This window comes from Urocampus carinirostris, chromosome 3 (genome assembly GCF_059441175.1).
Source record: "Urocampus carinirostris isolate Australia breed hairy pipefish chromosome 3, RoL_Ucar_1.0, whole genome shotgun sequence".
In the NCBI taxonomy this organism is placed as follows: domain Eukaryota; kingdom Metazoa; phylum Chordata; class Actinopteri; order Syngnathiformes; family Syngnathidae; genus Urocampus; species Urocampus carinirostris.
The window spans coordinates 36,434,175-36,456,663 of record NC_142351.1 but is presented as its reverse complement, the minus strand read 5'-3'; the positions used below and the strand labels follow the sequence as shown (position 1 = coordinate 36,456,663).

General features: G+C 38.8%; 2 protein-coding genes across 2 annotated transcripts in view; both read left to right on the top strand.

Moving 5' to 3' along the window:
* Positions 1-443: 443 nt before the first annotated feature.
* On the top strand, positions 444-14,104 carry eno1a (enolase 1a, (alpha)). The gene is made up of 12 exons (XM_088331629.1): positions 444-611; positions 3,411-3,508; positions 5,758-5,853; positions 6,583-6,641; positions 6,918-6,987; positions 7,071-7,204; positions 8,100-8,322; positions 8,570-8,767; positions 9,937-10,138; positions 10,218-10,326; positions 13,523-13,581; positions 13,664-14,104. The coding sequence occupies exons 1-12, from the start codon at positions 466-468 to the stop codon at positions 13,725-13,727; spliced, it is 1,458 nt and encodes a 485-aa protein (XP_088187755.1). The 5' UTR covers positions 444-465; the 3' UTR covers positions 13,728-14,104.
* A 3,076-nt stretch (positions 14,105-17,180) lies between these two features.
* Positions 17,181-22,489, top strand: part of rerea (arginine-glutamic acid dipeptide (RE) repeats a) — a 206,638-nt gene continuing 201,329 nt past the window's right edge. Inside the window, exon 1 of the mRNA XM_088331631.1 lies at positions 17,181-17,487. The gene's annotated coding sequence lies outside the window, so the exon portion shown is untranslated. The remainder of the gene's footprint in view (positions 17,488-22,489) is intronic.

Here is a 22,489-nt window from a genome sequence, read left to right as displayed (position 1 = left end):
TGAACTGGTTGCCAGACAGTCGCAGGGCATACATAGACAGACAGCTCACTCGTTCATTCACACCTAAGGACAATTCTGATCTGCCAATTAACCTGACATGCATGTTTTTTGGAATGTGGGAGGAAACAGGAGTGCCCGGTGGAAACCCACGCAGGCACGGGGAGAACATGCAAACTCCACACGGGGAGGCTGAGGTAGCTGGACTTGAATCCTGAACCTCTGCACCGTGGGGCTGTGCGCTGACTGTTTAGCAGCCGTGCCGCGTATTCAATTCAATTTCTTATTGTGACACTTCCAATATGGCAAAGACAACAACGTACAAAATAGTGCTACAAGCGACAGCAGTTCAGACGGGTCTAGAGTTCAATCAGCTCTCATTTTTAACCACCGCATCTTTATGATTTCCTCCATGGCGAACGTGCACCCCACCTCGCAGTCCTTTACCACGTGACCAGACTCAAGCCAATGGCGTCGCTCCGCTGTTCGGCTCTGCGTCGATGGTCTCCGGTTATCATCGAGCACTTCACGTCACGAGCGCCTTCCTCTCGTCTGCTAAGCTGCACTACGGAGCTACACTCAGCACCGTCCTTGCACACAGTTGGGCCGGAAAGGTAACTTCTGAATCATTTTAAAGGAGTCTCTCTGTTCTCAACTACACCTCTATCGGTCTATTGTCCGAGGTCGTTTTACGTTTGAGATTTTTTTTTCTTTAGTCGTGTGAATGCTAACGTTATTTCGCATAATTCCCGTAAGGAACACTTCAAATTGTTGTCCTTGACCATTCATTGATGACCTTCCGTCCATATTTCGCTAACGAACCTTAGTGGGCACTGGTGGAGCAGTTTGTAGTCTGGCGACTATTTTTAAAACGACGCCGTCAGCTGGCGGGGAAGCCGCCCCCCTTTTTTGAGAACTGCAGTGTGTGTTAGAAACGGGCGTCATGTTGCAACCTCATACAGTTAATATAGCAAAATGCGGAACGACGTTAATGCAAATGACGAGAACGTTTCGGACACTTTTACCGGCGACACCAGTTGCTTGCCGCATTCAAAGGGGGGCGTGCCGACCAGAATCTTAGCTATCGATTGACAGTAAAGGATTTACGACGATTATTATTTATGTGCATTCTGGGACCTGATTTTGATATAAAATAAGTCGAAAGACAGTTGTGCTTTTCATTTGTTTGAGTTTTACGATTATATTGGCTATGTTTTGTGGAGGCGGGGGGGTGCGGCATTTTGTGCTCTTCCCAAATACCAGTTGAACTCCCGGACTAATATGTCGTGGTTCTATGCAGAAAGAAACATATTCTAGATTCTGCATGGCAGATACATTTGATGCATAACACGTATGCCATTTTGTTCTGCCATCTTGCTATGCACCTACAATGATGGTGCAAAAAATTCGTTGGAAGTTTTTTGAGCCCGAATAAGAATTTACAACCAGAGGCTTTGTAATTTATTAGAATTAGAAATGTCTTCATTGTTCTTGATAACAACTTAGTGAACATTGTTTACAACAATGTTGGACGTGACACTCAAGGATAAAATCGTAATAAGAAAAATAAGATTAAAATAATGACAGGATAAATAGACAGTTATCCACAAGGTAGTGCTAAGTTGTAACTGCATCAGAATAAAAGTGCAATGACATTTATCAGCATTATCATTCAAAAAATAAGTCGATAAATAAGATATGATTACCCATTTTTATATGCATAAGCAAGTAATAATACTAAAACACATTCATAATGTACGCTTTACATCTGCTTCTCTAAACATACTACTCTTAAGTTCTTAAGGTTGGTACTTATGAAAGTGCATAGGACAATTCATGCTTAAGAGATATGTAATTATATTATTGGGTGAGTTCAAGATTATAAAGGAAGCAAGTGCGGACCTTTGAAACATTTTTTTGGTGTTTGCAGATCCAACCTAAACATGTCCATGTATGAGTGTAGTATGCAATATGTTCAACGTGTATGACATGTAAAAAGGTAGAACGAAAGATGTTCCTTTCTATATTAAGGTTCTTTTTTTGTATATTTATGGTTGTTTTCATTCACTGTTTAACATTTTTTCAATTAAAGTTAGTACACATAAGAAGGGTGCTTTGTACATTGGACAATTAATTTCATAATAGTGCACCCATATACTAAATACTCTTGAGTTAGTGCAATATCTGAAAAACACACCAAAGCTCAGTTTAGTAGTCAAGTCAAGCCATTTTTTGTATAGACCCTAATCACAAGAGGTCTCAAAGGGCTGTACAGACTATGATGACACCATCCCCTGATCTAAAACCTACATTGAGGCAAGGAAAAACTCAAAACTTCAGCATGAGGAAAATAAGAAACCCGAGAAGGGGCCAAACATAAGGTTCTACCCCTTCCAGGTTGACCAGGCTGCAATGGATGTTGCAAAACAGTCTGCTTAATAGTACTATTGCATCTTTTTGTGCATTCAGAGTGAGCAACTGAGTGGGTGTGTTATGGTTGTTTGCCATTGTTTTAAAAAACTGGCAAATCAATAAGAGCCAAGTGAACCCCTTGGTCAAATAACTTTGTACGTCACTGGTTTAAAAACCTGAGAAATCAATAGTGGGCCAGTAGACCACTAGGCCAAACAGTCTTGATCTTGGGTCACTAAGGTGAGATGGCACAACATTCATTTGGACAGGTAACTTAAAATTAGTTTTACCTGGTTATATCAGTATCAGAAATTATTTTCCCCCCATTTTATTAACACTCCACTTATTGAAACATAGATATTTTGTTTGTTTGTTTGTACATGATTCAATTGTTTGTTTGTTTGTACATGATTCAAATTGAATCGTTTCTTGTACATGATTCAATTGTTTGTTTGTTTGTACATGATTCAAATTGAATCGTTTCTCCGGCGCCGTCACGAATGGCAGCCACTCCAGCAGCTCCCGTGTTATTTTCGATTGTTCTCAGCTCAGGGATGCTGCTGGAAAAGTGAATTTCCCTTCGGGGATGAATAAAGTATCTATCTATCTATCTATCTATTGTTTGCGTTTGGGAGGAGAACCAAGTCCAAGTTAGATTAAACCGTGACTCAGGCTTTGGGACCATATCAATCTAGAGATATGTTTGACAAAGATGTTTTTTCACCTTTTTGTATTTTTTTTAGACATATCAGCAGTATTTCACAAATATGTTGCAATCCGTATCTTTAAGGGTGGTCTGACATAGTTATTTATCTAAGCCACACCTCATCAGGGCACATACATCTTCTCGAAGTATACTACTCTTAAGTTCTCAAGGCTGGCACATCTTAAAGTGCATAGAAGAATACATACTTAAGAGATTTGTAATTATATTATTGGGTGAGTAAAAGATTATAAAGGAAGCGGATGCGGACCTCTGAAACAGATTTTTGTGTTTGCAGATCCAATCCAAACATGTCCATCCTCAAGATCCACGCTCGTGAAATTTTTGACTCCCGTGGAAACCCCACCGTGGAGGTTGACCTGTACACCAAGAAAGGTACTGTTCATCCGAAATGATCCGCATTGTCAGCTAACTAAGTAAATATACACTTTTAATTACACAATGGATATAATATTCAAAGCTAATTCCCATGTTTGAATCAAAGGTTTTTGGTGATGTAATAGAGAATTAGATAATTTAAAAAATCAGAACATTTTCTATCAACCTAACCTGCAGATAGAAATCTTTTTCTCACAAGGGAAGTATCTTCTATCAACCTAACCTGCAGATTGAAATCTTCTTCTCACAAGGGAAGTTAAATGAAAAAAACTGCTAATGAGACAGGACTAGTGTTCTATTCATTATTGGGAATGCGGTTAGCATTAGCAGATCCACTCCAAACTCATGTTAAATGAGACTTTACACATGTTTTTCACAAATTGACTGTTCCTGAATCACGCCAAATACAATTTGGCTGTTCCCAGGAGGTTTAAGCCTTTGTTTTTGGTTTCTGAGTTTGTAGTTACATTTTAAAGAACAAGATGTCATGGACATGTGTGAAATTATTATTATGACACAGTGTTAGTGTGATTTTCTTATTTAAAATGAAAATATTTAACTTTACTCCGTCTAAGAGAAAAACTTACCCTTTTAAGCATTAGTCATTCAATAAAGACTTGACTTAAGACAACATCTTAATGATTCATAGCAGGTAAAACAGTTCATTTTATCATCAACAGCATTTAACATTTTTTTCATTTTCACTTCATTACTTACGTACTTTTTGGGTATGAAGTGGACACTTTTTTTTGTTATTCTTTAAAGCCTTAGTGGGTTCAGATTTTCTTCATGAACAAATAGCGCATACGAATATCACAAAGGCTTCACAGTACTGTCACAATAATGCAAAATCCTAAGGTTAGAAATTGGTTCAAATCGGCAATCTTGTAAAACAATCTTGCTAATGTTATTGCTCAAACACAGCAATTCCACTTTTTTTATGGTTTTGGAACATGGTGGCCTAAAACAAAAGGCTCAACCCGATGAATAGCCCCGGGAATGTCAATGAGGCAACCTGAATGAGCACTGACATGGAAGGCCCCAAATACTCAATCAGCAGTTTTCTTTTTCTTTTTCATTTGGGAAGAACAGGGGCCTCACATTCTTAGTTATTTGTAAATTATGGCTTGCTTCCTTTTTTACCAAATAAGAGATTCTCTTCATAGGCAACTGGATTTGATTTTCTATCTTCGCTAAATCCTAGCTGACGTGACTCCATGTCTACCCTGCAAGCGCTTATATAAGCAGCCCCGCTTTAATGTAGACATTGCTGGGTGTGTTGTTCCTGTGATTGAATTTTAGCATCTCTGTTAGGCCATGGATAACTATTTAGGTTAAAGGACTTCAATCAGGATTTTCCAAAGTTGCTATGTTGGCCCTTATAGACAACATGCCAACCCCTCCAACAAGTATTAATTCTTCCTGGTGTCGGTCCACCGAGCAAACTGAAAAGATTGACGTGCTTTCACAGATGGACTGACTGCACATGCTCAGTTGATCCCTGGCTGGCCCTGTTACATAACAGCGCAGTGCAGCGCAGCAAGCACGATACTCCATTTACACCGTCAGATTGTCTCTGTAGCAAAATGGGTATTTTGTTGGGTCTCCTCTGGGGAATTCTTAAACCTTTTTACATATCCAGCTTGATTTGTTTTTAATGACTATCAAGTGTGACTATTAAACGCACTCTATGCACATTCATATTTTGGGGGGAATTGCCAGAACTTTCAAGGTATCACATATGATAGTTGAAACCTTTGTGTTACAACAAGTTTAAAGTACACATACGATAGTTTCTCAGACGCAAATTACTACCAATTATTATTTTGAGTAAGTAATCGGTTGAACAAGGCCTAGCATGAGTGGTGGGCAAGATTGGCTAACAGCAACTAGCAGATAATAGCCGGTGTAACTAACTATAATAATACAAGTTAGGAGAAGATGTTAGCGAGGGAATACGACTGCCAACAGACCTCAACTCTGAAATCAGGGTTGATAGAAGAAAATTACTCATTTAACAATTTCGAGACCTTCAATTTCACTGATAGATGTGCATTAATGTGGTAGAACCTTTTCTTGCATATTTTTTAAATGAACATTTTGGTTATTTTAATCACTAAATGCCATGAAATAACACACTTCGTTATAAACATCAATTTAATTGAATCAACTTGATACATATTTTTAAACAGCCATTTCATGTACTGACACACCGCTTTTTATATATGTTTCACATTACTTCCCAGGTCTTTTCAGAGCTGCAGTACCCAGTGGTGCTTCTACGGGTATTTACGAGGCTCTGGAGCTCCGCGACAACGACAAAACTCGCTACATGGGCAAAGGTAAAAAAAATCTAAAATATTTTGTATTTTCAACTTTTTTAAAAATCACAGTTACCCCACTTCCTTTATCTTCAACTTCCCCCTGTTAGGAGTTAAAAGAGCAGTAAAATATGTCAATGAGTTCTTGGGTCCTGCATTGTGTAACCAGGTAAATGTGTGGTAACCAACCTATTGCCGATTGCTTAAGCTCAGCAGCATGGACAATGGATTTACGTCTTTAAATCTAAAATTGGCAGGAACTAACAGATATTCACAGACCAGTAGTGATTGCTGTGTCAAACATAACACATGCCCTTCTTACAACCTAAAACAGTTATTCATCAACAGTGGAAGGAAACTACATAAGAGTTGGACAAGTGTTCCACTTTTGGTGACACTGAATTTGGCAATGCGCACAATCTATCCTGGTCAGTAAGTTGACGTAAGATGCTTCTTTGTAATGTGGCGTACATGAGGAAATCATATGTATTTACCCATACCAAAGTGAGTTTGCACTTGAACAAGTGGGATGGAACAGTATGTTCCTGCTAATAGCCTTAGAATACATTCTATGACTATATTAGGAATCAGGAACATTTATATTGTGTATGGTCTTTTTTTTGTGTGTCCAGCACTTTTATTTTCACTGACAAAACTACTGAAGACGGCATGTTCTGGGCTGATGTTCCTCCCCTGTAATGCATGTTCTTCCTCAGCCTGAGTCAGTTATGGTCTGCTTGTCATTTGCAGGTGTCTCAAAAGCTGTTGAGCATATCAATAAAACAATTGCACCTGCACTGGTTAGCAAGGTAGGACCATTTATTTCCTGACTCAAACTACTACACGCCACTTTCGCAATAAAAGTTCCTACATTTATTGCAGCAATGGCCCCATCTTAGTGTATGCTTATTCTTGGCATGTCAGCAGAATGGCAGATGTGTGAATTTACTAAACTGTGTTTGCAAGTTTAATTATAAGATGCTGTGGCTTATCTAACTATGTGTATTTTTTCAGCAATATTAATTAGGACTCTTATTTGCAATGTCCCTACCTAACACACCTCGATGTTTTAATTGAATAACCAGGATGTGAACGTCAAGGAGCAGGAGAAGATTGACAAGCTGATGCTGGACATGGATGGAACTGACAACAAGTGTAAGTTGCATTTATCTTGTGCCTCCTCCAATGTCTGTTTGTTTGGACATCAAGGCTTGAACTGTGTGTTTTTCTCACTACAGCTAAATTTGGTGCTAATGCCATCCTGGGTGTTTCCCTGGCTGTGTGCAAGGCTGGTGCAGCTGAGAAAGGCGTTCCACTTTACCGCCACATTGCTGACCTGGCTGGCAACCCTGAAGTCATCCTTCCTGTGCCTGTATGCTAATGTTTGAGTAAAGATTGCAAAAATTATTAGAGAGGATATCGACCTTAATTTAGCCAAGGCGCATCATTAGAATTACAAATTGTACATGGCTTGACAATAAACAAATTCTCCAAACTACTGTATTGTCCGCACTATAAGATGCACCAGAATATGAACCCCCAAAAATATTATTTTGTGATAGTTCTTTTTCCATATATTAGGCGCAACAGACAGCACATGGAATTAAAACTACAATAAGGGCTAGGATTGCGTAAAGAAGTGCCATATTTGGACATTGATTGATCAGTTGGAATAAGAATTCTGTTGCATCCAATACCTACCATTGGATGCAACAGGAATCAAACTAAGATTGCAGCGTGGACTGTTCAGATCCTATCTACTAGACCACAAGGGTTGCAGTTGAGTAAAGAAAATAAACTTGTGATAATGAGAAAACCTTTTTTTAATTCACGGTACCAAATTTTTTATGTTTTTGAAGAGCCGTGAGAATATGAAACTAATGAAGAGAAAGGCATTGTGGGAAGTAATTTGGTCGCTCTGAAGTTAATGAATAGAAAAGCATTGTGAGAAGTTATTCAGTTGTCCTAAAATATATAGATAAACACATGGCCGCACATTTTCAAAACTTCTCACATACAATGCTTAGTTTGAGCTGAGAAAAGTGAAACAGAATTTTAACTTACCTGGTACCGTAAAAATAATTATTGCGCAAATATGGTAACGGTTTCAAATATAAGGTGCCCTGGATTATAAGTAGCCCTATCAAATTTCTGGCCAGTTTGGGGTCTTTGAGTGTGCCTTATAGTCCGCAAAATACGATATTAAAACTACTGACATCATGGTTAAGAACTGATCCAAAACGATGCTTCATTGGGTTTGTCTTTAGGCTTTCAACGTCATCAATGGTGGCTCCCATGCTGGCAACAAGCTCGCCATGCAGGAGTTCATGATCCTGCCTGTGGGGGCCAGCAGCTTCAAAGAGGCCATGCGCATTGGCGCCGAAGTCTACCACAATCTAAAGAATGTCATCAAGGAGAAATACGGCAAGGATGCCACCAACGTAGGAGACGAGGGGGGCTTTGCGCCAAATATTCTGGAGAATAAGGAAGGTGAGAGGAACACCAAAAAGACTTAATGATTCTAAAGCGGTCTTTAGGGGGCTACTATATTTAGTATGTCACTCTTATGCTGACTTAAAGGTGCTAAATAAAGACTTCAACAAGTTTACATTTGTTGCCCTTATGTTGCTCAACGTGTAATTATCACCCTACAGTCTAATCATCACTATCATTTATCTGTAAAGGTCTACATTTAGAAACATACCAGGCTTCAACTGTATCAATTGTTCTATTTAAGCTCTGGAACTGCTTAAAAATGCCATCGCTAAGGCGGGCTACACTGACAAGATTGTCATCGGCATGGACGTGGCTGCTTCTGAGTTTTACAAGGGTGGCAAGTACGACTTGGACTTCAAGTCTCCGGATGACCCCAGCCGTTACATCTCCTCTGACAAGCTGGCCGACCTCTACAGGGGCTTCGTTAAAGACTATCCCGGTGAGTGATGAATGAATCGCCTTTATTGTCTTTATTCAAGTTTAAAGCAATTGGAGTGCTTCTTCTTTCATTGCATGCAAAACAAATTAAAAAGGTAAGAAAAATGTGCTCAAGTATAAACGTTGAAAACAATATATTAATTATATATAATGAATAATTGGTGCATATTCAGAGTGGCAATTAGACTGTTATGTCGTGCTCATGGACACTGTAGATGGAAATTCAGGGTGGTAATAACTCTTGGGAATAAGCTATTGATCATTTTGTTTGTTTTTGCATTGATGCACCTGTAGCTCTTTTCCCAAGGCAGCAGGTCCAAGAGCTGGGCACCTGGATATAACATCTCCTTGATGTTTTGGTCTTTGCTGAGGCACTGAGTAGAGTAAATCAAGGAGCAGAGGGCAGATGCGCCTTTTGGCAAAAATCAAATTACAAATTATATCAGTTGGCTTTATTTATGACTTTAGATGAAACACATTTTCTTTTTTTTCGGTATTTCGTCCAATATCATAATGAGCCATAAAATTGATGAATAAAATGTGTCTCAATATTTTGTTTGAACTTGAATGAGTTATTTTAATTAATTATAACTATAATAAAATATTACAAAAACCTGTTACTTTAAATAAGTACTTTATAATAACATGATCACTTAAATTTTAAACCTTTATTTTTTTTAACAGGAAATTTTAATTACACCTACATAAATAAAACTAATAAAATTAAGTTAGATGTTTTGTAATAAGGAAATGGTTAATTACATTACCTTTTTGGAGGGGGGGGGCGTGTTTAAAATGATATGTGTGGTGCAAATTAAACTAAATAAGACACATTTTATTCATTCAATTTATGTTTTTTGTTAAATTCTAAACGTTACTTTATAGAAATGAATTTGGATCTCATTTTACCAAAAATTAAACAAAGTTGTGTAATTGGTAAAGAAAACAAAGTGGCCCTTAATCCTTCATTATCTCTGTGCATGGCCCAAGATGAAAACGTTAAGACACTATTGGTACAAAGTAAACATAATTTTGATGTAAGCACTGCAATGAAAAACCAAAAACCCTAATGACCCTTCCTATCCCATTTATTTTTCAAAACTTAAAAGTGGCTTTTGTTTACAAATATTCGCCCGCCTCTATACTTTATAACCTCTTCACGCTGTGCAGTCGTGTCCATCGAGGACCCCTTCGACCAGGATGACTGGGATGCGTGGAGCAAATTCACAGCCAGCACTAACATTCAAGTGGTGGGCGACGACTTGACCGTCACCAACCCCAAGCGTATTGCAAAGGGTGTGGCCCAAAAGTCCTGTAACTGTCTGCTGCTCAAGGTCAACCAGATCGGCTCTGTCACAGAGTCCCTGCAGGCGTACGTGTTCACACTGCAGACAAGTCCAGTGGACGGAACAAAGCTTATGTGTCTCTTTTTTTCATTCTTGTACTAACAGTTGCAAGTTGGCTCAGAGCAATGGCTGGGGTGTGATGGTCAGTCATCGCTCTGGAGAGACCGAAGATACCTTCATCGCGGATCTTGTAGTCGGTCTTTGCACTGGACAGGTACTGCAGTTCATACCATCTGACCCTTTCCACACACGTGGCCTAACCAAGTGACGAAGCCATGACAGACGGCAGTAAACCATAGTAAACAGTACTGGGTGAGGCCAGTAAACGGTACACAACAACAACATCGAACTTATACTGTTCAACGCTAGGGGTGGGGCAAAAAAATCGATTCATGTATATATCGTGATTTTATTTTTTGACCATTTGTAAAAATCTCAGAAACTGATTTTGTGACGTCATATCTATTGCCTCCGCCTTTGTGACGACCCATCACTGAAATGTCAAGGAATTTACGTCAACGTGCAGTGACGCACACGCAGAAGCAAACTACATCGGCTATCTGTTAGGGCAGAGCAACTTTTGGATTTATAACCAAGTACCACTTCAATATTTTGGACACATTGTGGGTTTTAGACCGAGCAAAAGCAGTAAACCCCAAAATAGCGAAGATGCCGTCTTCAACCTCTTTTTGAAAAAGGTGCCAGTGAAAGGAGCTAACAAAGGCTAACGGATTGCATCACACACTTGCTACTGAAATGCTGCCTTTCAATTTCGGTTGACAGTTTGATAAGCTTGTACGACCCATCGGGCAAAACAATTTTAAGTCATATTCAAGTTGATATCAAGTTAAGTGCTCAGGCTGCAATTGAGTGTTTTTTACAGTTTACAGTTTCTAAAAAAAACTCTGTTTCCTTAGTTACACATCTCCTTTTACTGTAAATCAGTTTTTGTTTTCAAAGCCTAAGAATCTCAAGAAAAGTGGCATTTGTCTGCTGATGTAAGCTTCATTCACTTTAAATGTAAATGGTCTGCATTTAGTTAGCGCTTTTCAATTCAATGAAGAACTCCCAAAGCGCTTTACAGTGTGCTTCACACTTTCCCCCTTTACACACTAACTAACAGCTAATAGCAGTGTCAGCCATGCAAGGCAACTACCTGCTATCGGGATCATTAGGGATTCAGTTTCTTGCCCAAGGACACTTTGACATATAACACGGAGGAGCCGGGAATCGAACCTGTGACCTCTTTATCCCACGACGAGCGCTCTTGAGCTAATGCCGCCTCAATACTAACAATATCATTGGCTGCTCTCTGCTCAGTCTAGAAGACCTTGCGATACGATAGCAGAACCATCAACATTATAAAGGACTCTTCCAACTTTAAATTTGTTGAAATCTTAAAACCTAAAGAGAAGCAAAGAGACATTTATCTGCTCTGCTGCTATATTCACTTTAAGAGTGTGTGTGTGTGTGTTCAATTTTTTTATTTGTGCGCTTTAATTTTGTTCTTACTTACTGAAAAGTTGAGTCAAAGACCTTACGGCCTGTTACCTGACCTGTGAATTGTTCCTCAAAAGATTTCAATCTTACGGCTGAAATTGTGCACTGTGGCATTTGTTTTAATGAAAGGAACAAAATGTTAAGTTAATGATTTCTTGACTATTAGGTCTCTTAATAAGATGTTCAGTATTAATATTAAGCCAATATTATTATAATAGCATATAATGCAGAAGGGATTTTTTTTTGACTTGCGTGTATTGTTTGAACATTATTTATCATTTATTGTCCCAGAAGTGTATGATTTTAATCGCTTGTTTTTTAGGAATGAAAGTTGAATCGCAATCACCAATTACATCCAATCGCAATACTTGTAGAATGGCAATTATCGAGAATCGTGATGTAAATCAAACTGGCACCTTAGCATCGTGATATAATTGAATCGTGACCAAAGCATAACGTCCCAACCCTATTCGACACCACTGGCAATGACGAGTCAAACGAATATTGTGCAGCTGTCAGATGAGGCTTGTTACCTTGTTGGAAAGCACACCATTATATTGTAAATAGAGTATCCTCATATACTGGCGCTGATGTAGAAGTCTGAATGCTTACCAGTTCTCACTGTTGCTGCACTGAGGGAGGCACCTTTATAATGGGAAAGGTAAGACACTACTGATGGCTGTGTATGCCAATATGTTTTATCGAGGGTGTCATAGAATCTCAAATCGACTGTAACCAAAAAGCTGCTCCATTTTTTTTTAACCCTTTATGTTAATTTTGAATATGCCAATGCATTAATCCACTGTAGTTGCAGACACACTCAGGTACAGTAGCATGTATGTATGTATATGCAAATAGATTTCCAAAATAAGAATAGAGAAATGAAATATGAATATATATTCCTGCGTGGGTTTCCTCCGGGTACTCCAGTTTCCTGCAATAACATGCATGTTAGGTTAATTGGCTGGTTCAAATTGTCCCTAGGTGTGAATAAGGGAGTTAGTTGTCTGTCTTTGTTTGTCCTGCGACTGGCTGGCAACAGGTTCAGGGTGTCCCCTGCCCACTGCCCGAAGACAGCTGGGATGGGCTCCAGGACCCCCGCATCCCTACTGAATAAGCGACACAGATAATGGATATGATTTTTTTTTGTGTGTGTGTGTTATACTAATTATCTAGTCATGAGGTAGTACAGGGACATACATTTAATAACTTTTTTATAAAGCTGTTTAAGATTGCCCTGCAAAACATAATATAAAGAAAAATCAAATGCATTCTTTGCAGATGAATTAGATTATTATATATTTAAATATTTTCTTTTTGTTTTGTTCCACTAGAACAGTGATGTCAAACTCAGTTTGGCTTTAGGGCCCGGTCTTTCTGTTCTGAGGGGGGGCAGATCGGTAAAAGAATGTCAACTTCAAATTTGTATCTTTGTTTTTTCGCCAGGGTTTTTATTTATTTGTTTTTGTTTTTCCTTCATAAAAAGTGTGCTTTGGCTCCATAAAGCAGATACACACTGGAATAGAAAACCCATTGAATCAAATGGTTTACTTATAATTGAGTGCTTGAATTCACATTTTGCAAAGACTTTCCATGACTTTCTCTTCACCATCGGGTTAAACTTTCTTTGTGATTGGCAGAGCTTTTCTGCGAGTTGATAAATACTTTCTTGAACTATCCCAGTGCAAAGTATTTTGATGTTTAAGCTGGGCTTTGGCGCGATCTTGTGCTTTGTTGGGGCCAAACATAAAGGGATTTTTATTTTGCTCATTTAATAGCCCAAGAGGTAATCGTGAGTAACTTCCATTTGAAAATGCATGCCCCTTTAAGTAACTTATTGAGGCCTCAATGCAGACGAAAAAAGTCACAGCCAAGCTGTATTAATCCAAATCAAACGTGTCTTCTCCTAGATCAAGACTGGCGCACCTTGCCGATCCGAGCGCCTGGCCAAGTACAACCAGCTGCTCAGGTAACTCGTCTCAACATTACACAATTGAGGAAAAGGCTGCGCTTGTCGGCAATAATGGCAAAATGTCGCAATTTTTCTTTAGGATTGAAGAAGAACTTGGCGCCAAAGCCCGTTTTGCTGGCCGTGACTTCAGACACCCCATCTGAGCTGTACCTCCATCCTCAAGCCTCTTCTGTGTGTTCATCTCTAGTAACTGTCATACTGAAACATCACCCAAGTCGCTTGCTGTGTTCAATTCCGTGGCCTGCAGTACAGTTATCATCACGCACCTCCCCATAGTATGCTTAAGCACTTGAAAAATAATACTAATGATACTCCCTTCTGTATCTATCTTTGTCTCGGGCCTGTGTAGTTTCTTGTGAGTCGTAGTATTCTCGGGCTATATTGAGTATTCAGCTTCTGTAACTCTAGAACTGTCTCGAGCAGTGGGGACGAGTAATATGTGAGCGATGTCTTCAAGAGCCTTGTGTTACTGTAAGCGTTGGCAGAAATATATAATACAAATATATAATTTGAAATGATACCTAATGTGCCTGTTTTTCTTCAAATAACTGCTGTTTGAAAAATGCTTTACACTTTAGTTATATGGCTGAGTAGCTTAACAATTTCACAACTTGTAGTTTCCTCCCAGTGGATAGTAGTAAAATCTGTAAGTTGTTTTTCTCCTTTCTTGGTACTGCTTGTGTCAGTGACATGTTTGGTGTAATATGAGTGCTCCTGGGAGGCGGAAACATGAGCATAGGGCTCCCTAGCGAGGATGACATTCCTGGCTGTGAAAAGGGGTAGGTGGCTCCTTTCTTCGGTAAGCTTTAGCAGGTCTATTCTCAAGCGGAATTGCGCCATTTTTAGGGTAGGGCAAAACAATGGTAATTGGTAAGAGTGCGTTAGGCTTTGGTGCCGGTTAATGCGGCATCTGGGTCTTGCGCTATCTAGTGGCCAAAAGTTGCATTGCAGTCGATGACTTCATAATTCACAGTACCACACCATTCGAATGCCGTATTACGTATAAATAATGTATTTTGGGTCGAATATAGTTTAGGCAAAACACAGAGCTGCTGACATATTTTTGGAGTCTTGCCATAAGCGTAATTTTTTTTGGGTTTGAACAATTCTATTGACACTATTAACAGCAAATAAACAATGTGAGGTTTGAACATTTTTTTCTCTCGACACTTTTAACAGCAATTAAGCATATTCACAATTTCGTTTTATCTAACAATATGACGTTTGAACAATTTTTTTCGACATTCACAATTTTATTATATCATATCCCAACAATATGAGTTTTTATCGACACCTTTAACAGCAATTAAATACGTTCACAATTTCATTATATCTTATTCTAACAATATGAGGTTTGAACAATTTTTATCGACACTTTTAACAGCAGTTAACCAATGTGTAAAGGGCAATACTATTGTGCAGAGCGTAAAATGCTTTACAAATGTGGATGAAAATCTACGAAACAGTGAATTCAGAACAACGAAAATGCAGAGCAGCAACAGTACAGTCTTGGTTTACTGACTTTTTCATGTATTAAATTTGAAAGTTCAATTAATTGTATTATTATGTAAAGGTGATTTTTTTTATCTTCACTGTTAAAATTATTTTAGTACAATTTTCAAGAATTACAGTCAGATACTCTGGCAAGGGTTACAAATACTGATCATGACATCATGTGGCTCAACAAGGAATGCCCAGTTATGAATGCACTTACTGTTCCCATTTGGCTGACTTATTTGTAGTTTTCCCACACACACATTCTTTTTACAGCATTAGTAATAGTCATTTTTTGACATTTATAGACAAAAGTAATTTTATGTGACAGACTCTCGTGGCACATAAAGGCACTTAGTAGACGTTTCTTTTTTATATTTCTAACCATAGGCGTTTCCAAAATATTAAAATATTTACTTAAAAATTTGATTCAATCATCTACAATGAAAAGATGAACAGGACGTTGAAAACCCGCAGGCATTTGGCATCAGCCCATTGCCTATATCTACCGTGACACATTGATACATAGTCAAACAAACCACATTATCGAAAACGCATTTTGTAAAGATGATGATTACTATTATAATACAATGTGTTCAGGTTAAATAGTGTAATGCAGGGACCAGGAACCTTTTTGACTCAGCCATGAAGCAAAATATTTCGTTTTTTAATTATTATTATTATTTTTTTATAGTTTTTGTTATTTTTTCTTTGTTTTTTTAATAGATAGATAGATAGATAGATAGATACTTTATTCATCCCCGAAGGGAAATTCACTTTTCCAGCAGCATCCCTAAGCTGAGAACAATCGAAAATAACTGAGAACAATCGAAAATAACACGGGAGCTACTGGAGTGGCTGCCATTCGTGACGGCGCCGGAGAAACGTGACAAAATGAAACAATTACATTAAATTGTCAAACTTGATCGCCAGACCGAAGCTACATATTTTTCATTTGATAATGTCATACGATATATGAAACAATAAGAATGCCAGAGTATGTGTCCCATCACATCAAGTATCCCAGTCAAAATATGTTTCTCTCCCGCAATTACTTAAGATTGTTGAGGTTCATTTTCACCATTTTATTTGTCGTGAATAACAGTCAAACAAGGTGCGAGTAGCGTGCTTTTGTAAAAATGTCAGAAAATTCTGCTAAAGAAAAAGACACGAATGTATTTACCATCAGCTATGTGATGTGGTCACTAAACAAATAAATGTATGTGTGTATTATTTGACCATTATATATATCTCTGTGTTGTGCAACCAAAAACAAATGTTACAAAGCACAAGGAAGAATATAAACCACGGAGACTCGAAAGTGACCGAGAAGCATCATTTTTCTCCCCATTTTTTTGTCCAGCCCTTTGAGAGGAGAGGAAAAAGATGAAGAAAATGAAGAAGAAAGAAGAAAAAACTAAGGAGAGAAAAGGGAGGAAAAAAAGAAATAAAAAGAGAAGAAAGAAACAAAGGAAAACGGAAAAAAGAAGAAAAAATACGCAAAACAAAATAAGAAAAAAAGAAGAAAAAGCAAAGAACAAAGAAAGAAGAAAAACAGAAAAAGATGAAATTAATAAAATAAGAGAAAAAAATGGAAAATAAGAAAAACAATAGAAAAAACACAAAAAATAAAGGGAAAGCAGAGGAAAAGAAAACAATGGACACAAATGGATGGAAAAGGGAAGGACAAAACAAAACAAAAAAAAAAAGCAAAAACAAGAATAAAATGAAAGGTTTTGGTGTACCCGTAGCAGCAAGATGGCTGACGATGACGTCAGCATTTCAAACAATACATTTGAAAAGTGTACCGGTAATTTCTTTCGACGGGTCGCATCTTGTTATTAGGTTGGGATGCTGGGTCCCGAAGCAAGACCAGTTGTAAACCACTGCTCGACATAATAAGGTCATTTTTCTTTGGGTTACTATTAACGTGCGGAAGTTGAGTTTACGTCGAAGCGGTCCGTTACACCGTCGTAACTCGAGACACCCGAAGCACGGGTGATGCCCTATTCATCCTTTCCGCCACTAGATGCCGACATTTTACCGGATGAACTTCGAAAGCGCCCGACTGTTCTCACCCCAATATGAAGAAGGATGCTGTCACGCTGAGTGCCTCTCACACATCCACGCACGCCAGTCCGAGCATCCCGGCTACCACTACTCCCCCTTTTCAAGCCCAACTCCATCATTTATGACAGCATCGCCTCAAACGTTGCTGCGTTCACGAACAAGGCGAGAAAAAAAGACAAGTCACAAGGTGCCACTGCGGCTGTCTCTACTGTAAACGGCGACCACTTGGCTAACTAAGGTTGGCTAATTGCCCCCGCCGCTGCTTCCCTCGCCGCTATTGTTTGTTGTTGCAGCCGCTCATCAAACAAATCACAGATGTTGTAGATCAAGCTCTCCAAGGTGAGTACCGTGAGCGCACACCGTCGGCTTCGCTCCCGATGCGTGTTTTGGGGGGGCAAATGTGCCAAATAAGGCGGCGCAATGTGGTTTGTTTGGAAGCGTCAGCCCAGCTAGCAGACAAGCTAATTTCCCTGTTAGCTTCGGGACCAGGCTGCCCCCTGTTCGCTCATCTGCGAGCTAAGACAGCTAACCGGTTAGCAGCAGAAGCTAGCACTGATTGGGAATGCCAGTTTACGTTCTGTGTGCGAGCGGTCGTTTGGAACAAAGCGCAAGATTTGTTTGGGTTCTCAACATGTGATGGATCTGCTTAAGTGCAGTTCGGGTGGCGCTTTCCATGTGTGACGAGGAGTGGGTATCTTAGAGTAGTATGAGCCTATTGATCTATTGTCATTAGCTCGTGGAAATTAGAGCTGCTGAATGCTACCATGCAGCCTCCTCTGTGCCAAACTGGTGTTTTGGTTGTTCAAATCGGGAGCATTGCAGAAGGTTTCCAAAAACTTGAGAGTTGCAAACAAAAGCGATTTGACCAAGAAGAGTCTTGGAGCAATCAGTAAAGTTAAATATCTGCGGCATGACAACACCAATAGAATACAGGATTTCTTTTTAAAAGGAACAGTTTGTGAGCAAGTTTTATAGCAAGTGTTTTGGTTTGGTATTCGAGTGGCTAAACACAACTTTTATCGCAGGTTATTTATTTCTGTGGACTGCAGCTTCCTCCCCATATAAACAACATGAACGTAACTTCCATCCATCCATTTTCAGCTCTACTTTTTCTCACTAGGGAGCCCATCTCTGCAATTTTCGGCCAGTGGGTAGGGAACACCCTGAACAGGTTGCCAGCCAGTCTCTGGCCATACCGATACATACAACCATTCGCGTGCTCAGGGATGTTTGGTGTCGCCAATTGACCTGCCATGCTTGTATTTTGGAATGTGTGAGGAAACCCACGCAGACATGGGGAGAACATGTAAACATTGCACAGGGAGGCCCCTAACTGGAGTTGAACCCTCGACCTAAGCATTGTGGGGCTGACGGCATAATTTTATAAGAGAAAATAGTTATGTGGTGATGAATGACCTCGTGGTGTGCGTTTTGCCTGGATCTCAAAACCAACTCATAACATGTTTGCTACGATATAATTTTGTGGTGGGAGAACAGTCTCATTAAAAAAACACTAAAACTGAGACAACTTAACCTTTATATATCCATCCATCCATTATCTGCACTGCTTTTCCTCAGTAGGGTCATGGAGGTGCTGGAGCCCATCCCAGGTAGTTGGCAAGGGACACCCTGAAATGGTTGCCAGCCAGTCGCAGGGCACACAGAGACTGACAACTCACTCGCTCACTCATTCATTTATACAGGGACAATTTGGACCGGCCAATTAACCTGGAATGGTAACTGGTAAATGGTCTGCATTTAGTTAGCGCTTTTCAAGTCAATGAAGACCTCCCAAAGTGCTTTACAATGTGCTTCACACTTACCCATTCACACACACAGTCACACCCCAATAGGGAGTCAGCCATGCAAGGGGCTTACCTGCTTATTGGTGGTATTAGGGATTCAGTGTCTTTCCCAAGGACACTTCGACATATAACACGGAGGAGCCAGGAATCGAACCTGCGATCTCTTAATCCCAAAACGAGCGCGCTACCTCCTGAGCTGGAGAATGTGGAATATGGGAGAAAACCCATGCAAGCATGGGCAAAACTTGCAAACTCCACACTGGAAGGTTTGATCTCATGACCTTAGAACTGTGCCACGGACGCGCTAACCACTCAGCCGCTGTGCCTCACCAACAAAGAATCCATTGAAAAAAAGCATAATGTCCAAACCCAAGAGGAAAAAAGCGTCTTGAAGGGAACTCTTGATCGGTGGGGAGCCGGCGCCTGTCGTTCACTCCCAAGAGCCGGCTGATACAAACGTTACGTCCGTGAATTTCACATCACCATCCAACGATTGCATTACATTTCCGATTTGATTATAGTTTGCCAACGCTTTTAAACGAGCACCTTGTTTATTGTTTTTTAGTATTCTGGAGACGTATTGTGTGTCGTGTGTAAGAATCGAGTGTGCAATAAAATCTACCGCTTTTTAATGTCAAAAGGTTGGCATGTATGGCTACAGATAGGGCCTATGTTCACCAAGAGTTCTTTCAGCTTATTTTTGTAATTATGTACTTGCAATGGTAGAGCTGCATTTCTACGCTCTTTCATAAACAATAGCAGTGCAACTAGATGCTGGGCAGATTTTCTGTTTTCTGTTATTTTGGTCGCAGAGAGTTTAAAAATGTAAACTAAGGGAAAATGTGACACCTGTCAATATCACATTTTATCCAGCCCTCTAATCACAGTGTAGGAAGGGCGGGACAAACACCGCAACAACCAAATGAGAGTGTGTGATTTGCACGGGGGGATGGGCTGACTGAAAGAGATTCCTAGCAAAAAAACACACCGTGGCATTGGCGATATTTTGTGTAATGAGAAATTAAAAGTTTATTTGATGAGCCTCACATTTATATATATTTAAAAATATTATTATGTCTTTTTAATGATACAAGTTTGAGACTCTGACAAGGTCAATTAAACCTTGGCGGCCTGCTATCATCTTCCTATGGTATGAGAAACACTGCTGTCAAACCTGATTGACTCAAGTGACTAGAACAATGTTTTTCATCCAGTGTGCCAGGGCACATTAGCGTGTGCGGCAGGAAATTGCACCATTTTATCTTTGCAAAAACCACAGAATTGTTTAGTGCTTTTGCTTCCTTACAGTGATCATCAAAGTAACTGTAATATTCATCAGTTTGTTCCATTACTGGTATTTTTTTTTTCATTTTTTATTCAATTCATTTCAGACCAGTAAGGCGATTCAAGAACAAAAAAAAAAAAAATCATTTTTTTTTTTAAAATCACTCAGGTTTTATAGCGTGGTGAGTCGGTTCATGTGTAAAACTGCTTTCACTCACCTGTTAAAATAAACCACTTAACACATTCAATGCCAAACATAAAAATCATTTTTCTTATCGTTTGTGAATTAATGTGTTTTGCTATGGAAAAGACCCCTTGTCATCTATAAAAGTCTTATTTTGACATTGAATCTTTCAGGTACTATCAAGGATATAAAAACAAATCTGGTAAATTCAGAAAACCTAAAAAAAATATTAAAGCCAATGTTATATTTTACTAGTTATTTTGTTGTTGTTGTGTTCTGTACAGCCATTTGAGACTTTTTGTAATAAAGGGCTATATAAATAAATATGACTTGACTTAGATTTTTTATATACTAATTTTGTGGTTATGAAGTAGTACAAGGAAGTAAACTACTTTTCTTGGGTCTAATTTATTTTGTTGTTGATTTTTATTATTTCAATTAAAAATAGCACAGAAAAAAGTTAAAACTTAGTAAAAAATGTTCAACTAGCAGATAATTCTTGCTCATTTTTAGTAATGTTTTTTGGAGAAAAAAAATGAAAATAGGGAAAAAAAAGTACAACTTGAAAATCATAAACATCACATTACAGCATAATTATCCACTAAAATGACGACATGTATTATCTTCTAAGTCACAGTAACCACAAATGATAACAAAAACATTGTACTTTCAATTCAGGCAAAGTGATCATTTAAGTTTAACCATCTGTCTCCTCCTCCACCCCCACAAAACTTGCGCCAACAATTAATTTTAAACATTTTCATTGAACTATGTGCTCAAAGATATTTTAATCATAAAAAAGTGTGTCCTTGTCTCAAAAAGGGCTGAGAAACACTATTCTAAACAACACGAATGACCCTAGCATAGTTTCATGAGGAAAATGGTTTTGAGGTTCGAGGTGACTTCGTAATGTGCGTGAGTGCCATATGCCAGAATTGTAAAACCAATTCCCCGATTACTTTTCAAACCTGAGTTACTCAAATGTGTACAGGTAAAACTAAAACCACAAAACAAAAACATCCCATCCAGCCCAAGTCATATTTTTTGTTTGGGGATTTTATTAAATAAGTGAAAAAGTACAATAAAATGTCTATTCATTGTTACTTGTAAAATGCACAACAAGTCAAAGAGTGCCACCCTGATGGTGCAAGGTAATTTGCAATAAGATAAAGTACCACAGTGCAGAAGAAGAGAAAGTAATGGGTTATACTATAAAACAAATTACATTCCTTGTTATTATTGCATTATCCTTGTCTAAAGCACAGTTTACCAGTGTTAAGGCTGATTTCCTTCCCTGGGTTGAAGCTGGTTTTCAATCTGTTAGTTCTTGACTTGATTTACTGAGGGTGTTGGAAAATTCCTTCACTCGCCCTGTCCTTGCGCACTGGCATGTCGACGATCCTTGTTTTGGTTCCGTGATTCTCGTCAAATATTCCTCCCAGGTCTGCAAGGCACTTGTCACATTTCTGTCATTTCGATGACATGATTACACCTTTGTACATGTTGCTTTCTGGTATTGCGAGTTGTAGATTCCTAAGTTGTTTCTGTTTTTAGCTACTGATTTAGCCATGTTACCACTCATAAATCTATACTACTATGACAAAATTCAGCACCAATAATCATATAACAAACCAATGCGAAGACTTATACAAAATGGTTTGTAATTTACAAGATTTTGTGAACGAGGGTCTCTGAAAATAACGTTTCCTGAAACAAAGGTAATTTTACTTAAGGTAGACCAAAAAAAATTATGTCAAAAAAAATCGGACTCATTTCTGAATAGAATAGAATTGTCTTCATTGTCATTAATATTAATGTTGTGAAACATTGTATGCAATGAGATTGGACATGGAACTCCAGGGTAAAACATGTCATAAAGATTTTTGAAGACTGGCCTAAGTTATAATAATAATAATAATAATAATAATAATACAATAAAAAGGACTGCGATCATGTTTCAATCCATCCATCCGTTATATGCACCGCTTATCCTCAGTAGGGTCATGGGGGTGCTGGAGCCGATCCCAATTATCTTCGGGCAGGGGACACCCTGAACTGGTTGCCAGCC